Source organism: Elephantulus edwardii, unplaced genomic scaffold (assembly GCF_000299155.1).
Source record: "Elephantulus edwardii isolate Elephantulus edwardi_28Jun2011 unplaced genomic scaffold, EleEdw1.0 scaffold00134, whole genome shotgun sequence".
Lineage (NCBI taxonomy): Eukaryota > Metazoa > Chordata > Mammalia > Macroscelidea > Macroscelididae > Elephantulus > Elephantulus edwardii.
Window position 1 is genome coordinate 1,354,903 of NW_006399884.1, and position 1,591 is coordinate 1,356,493.

The window sequence follows — 1,591 nt, forward strand, 5'->3', positions numbered from 1 at the left end:
AGTACATATTTAAAATAAACCACACTCAAAACAAAGGAAATTAAAGGATGATCCAAGTTAACGTTCTAATGTGTGGCCGGGAGGAGGCTTATTTTGAAATTGCTTAGTCAAATACAAGCGCAAAGATGGAAATCTTTTTAAAAACTTGTTAAAATTATTTTTCCCTAAAATAAATTAATTAGGAGTCTCTAAATTCTGCGTTTAGTAAACTCCAAGACTTCTCTCTTTCTAAAGGCTTCTACCCAACCTAGTGTAGGCCGGGCCACTGGAAAACTTGGTCCCCACCAACACAAACTGCAAATCTCGCTTTCAGCTCGTCCCTGGTGACAGCAGCCATCAGCGTCTCTCACAGACAGAGGAAACATACTGCCTATGGACAAGAATGAAAGTGAGACTTGGAGGGGCAAACCAAAACAAGGGACACACAACTAGCTCCTCTACCCAGAATTTCACCTTCTCCTTCGTTTGGTTTTCCTATGTTTGACTCAGTTTTCGTGTGGGGGGCAATGATGATAATGATGATGCTCTTTTTGTTTCTCTTCCTTAGGAGGGAAATGAAGCCGCAGATAAAAGCTCCCTGGAGCTAAATTCCTAAAGCATTCTCTCTGCTTTGTACTGTTTTCAGTTTTGCCTTTATGTGACTTGGGTTTTGGTGGTTGGTAGGTTTAGTTCTATGCTTTGTTCCTTGGTCCCCAGGAGATTTTGGTCAGTGTCTCAGGTCATTTCCTTACCCTTCCCTCATCCTGCCCCACCCTCACCCCCTGGCCTATCCAGCTCCTCTAAATCCCTGCCCCAGCCTCAGCTCTCCTTTCCTCCAGCGCCCTGCTCTCCCAAACACCCTCTTCTTTTGCTTTTGCCACCCTTCCTTCCTCCAACCCAGCATCCCCCATTTCTGTAGGCTGGAGGAGGGTGAACGCAGGGAGAGCAGCGAGGGAACGGAAGAGCACGCTGGGAAGGGACTCTCCAAATGCAAGCAAGATATCAGAGCGGCCAAATCCGGTGGGAAGCAGGCCCAGGGAGGGAGGAGTCCCCCAGTGCCCGCTTAGCTTGCCACTCTGCCCCTCCCAACACCCCGAGCCTCAGTTTCTTCAGTAAGTGGCGGAGAATTTCATCCGCTTCTGCTTCTGTCTCTGGTTGCAAAACCACACCCGCACCACATTCTTTTTGAGGTCCAGTTTTTCGGCGATGGCGGCAATCTTCTCAGATGAGGGCCGGGGCTGCACTGCAAAGTAGGCCTCCAGGGAGCGCTTCTCTGGCGCGGCGATGGAAGTCCGCTTGCGCTTCTTCTCGCCGCCGTTGAAGAGCTCAGGCTTGTTCATTTTCTCGCGCTGCGCGCCCTCAGCTTCCTCCAGCCACGCCTGCAGGATGGGCTTGAGCGCGATCATGTTGTTGTGCGACAGCGTGAGCGACTCGAACCTGCAGATGGTGCTCTGGCTGAGCGAGCCCACGCCCGGAATCTTGAGGTTGGCCAGCGCTGAGCCCACGTCGGCCTGCGTCACGCCCAGCTTGATGCGCCTCTGCTTGAAACGCTCCGCGAACGCCTCCAGCTCACGCGGGTCCGTGTCAGAGTCGCAGATGGACGCCAGGCCCG

General features: G+C 52.1%; 1 protein-coding gene across 1 annotated transcript in view; it reads right to left on the reverse strand.

The window, feature by feature from the left end:
• Positions 1-1,088: 1,088 nt before the first annotated feature.
• POU4F1 (POU class 4 homeobox 1) overlaps positions 1,089-1,591 on the reverse strand; it is a 1,939-nt gene continuing 1,436 nt past the window's right edge. The window contains exon 3 of the mRNA XM_006894057.1: positions 1,089-1,591. This exon is cut by the window's right edge and continues 26 nt beyond it. Coding sequence (XP_006894119.1) covers positions 1,089-1,591 — 503 coding nt within the window.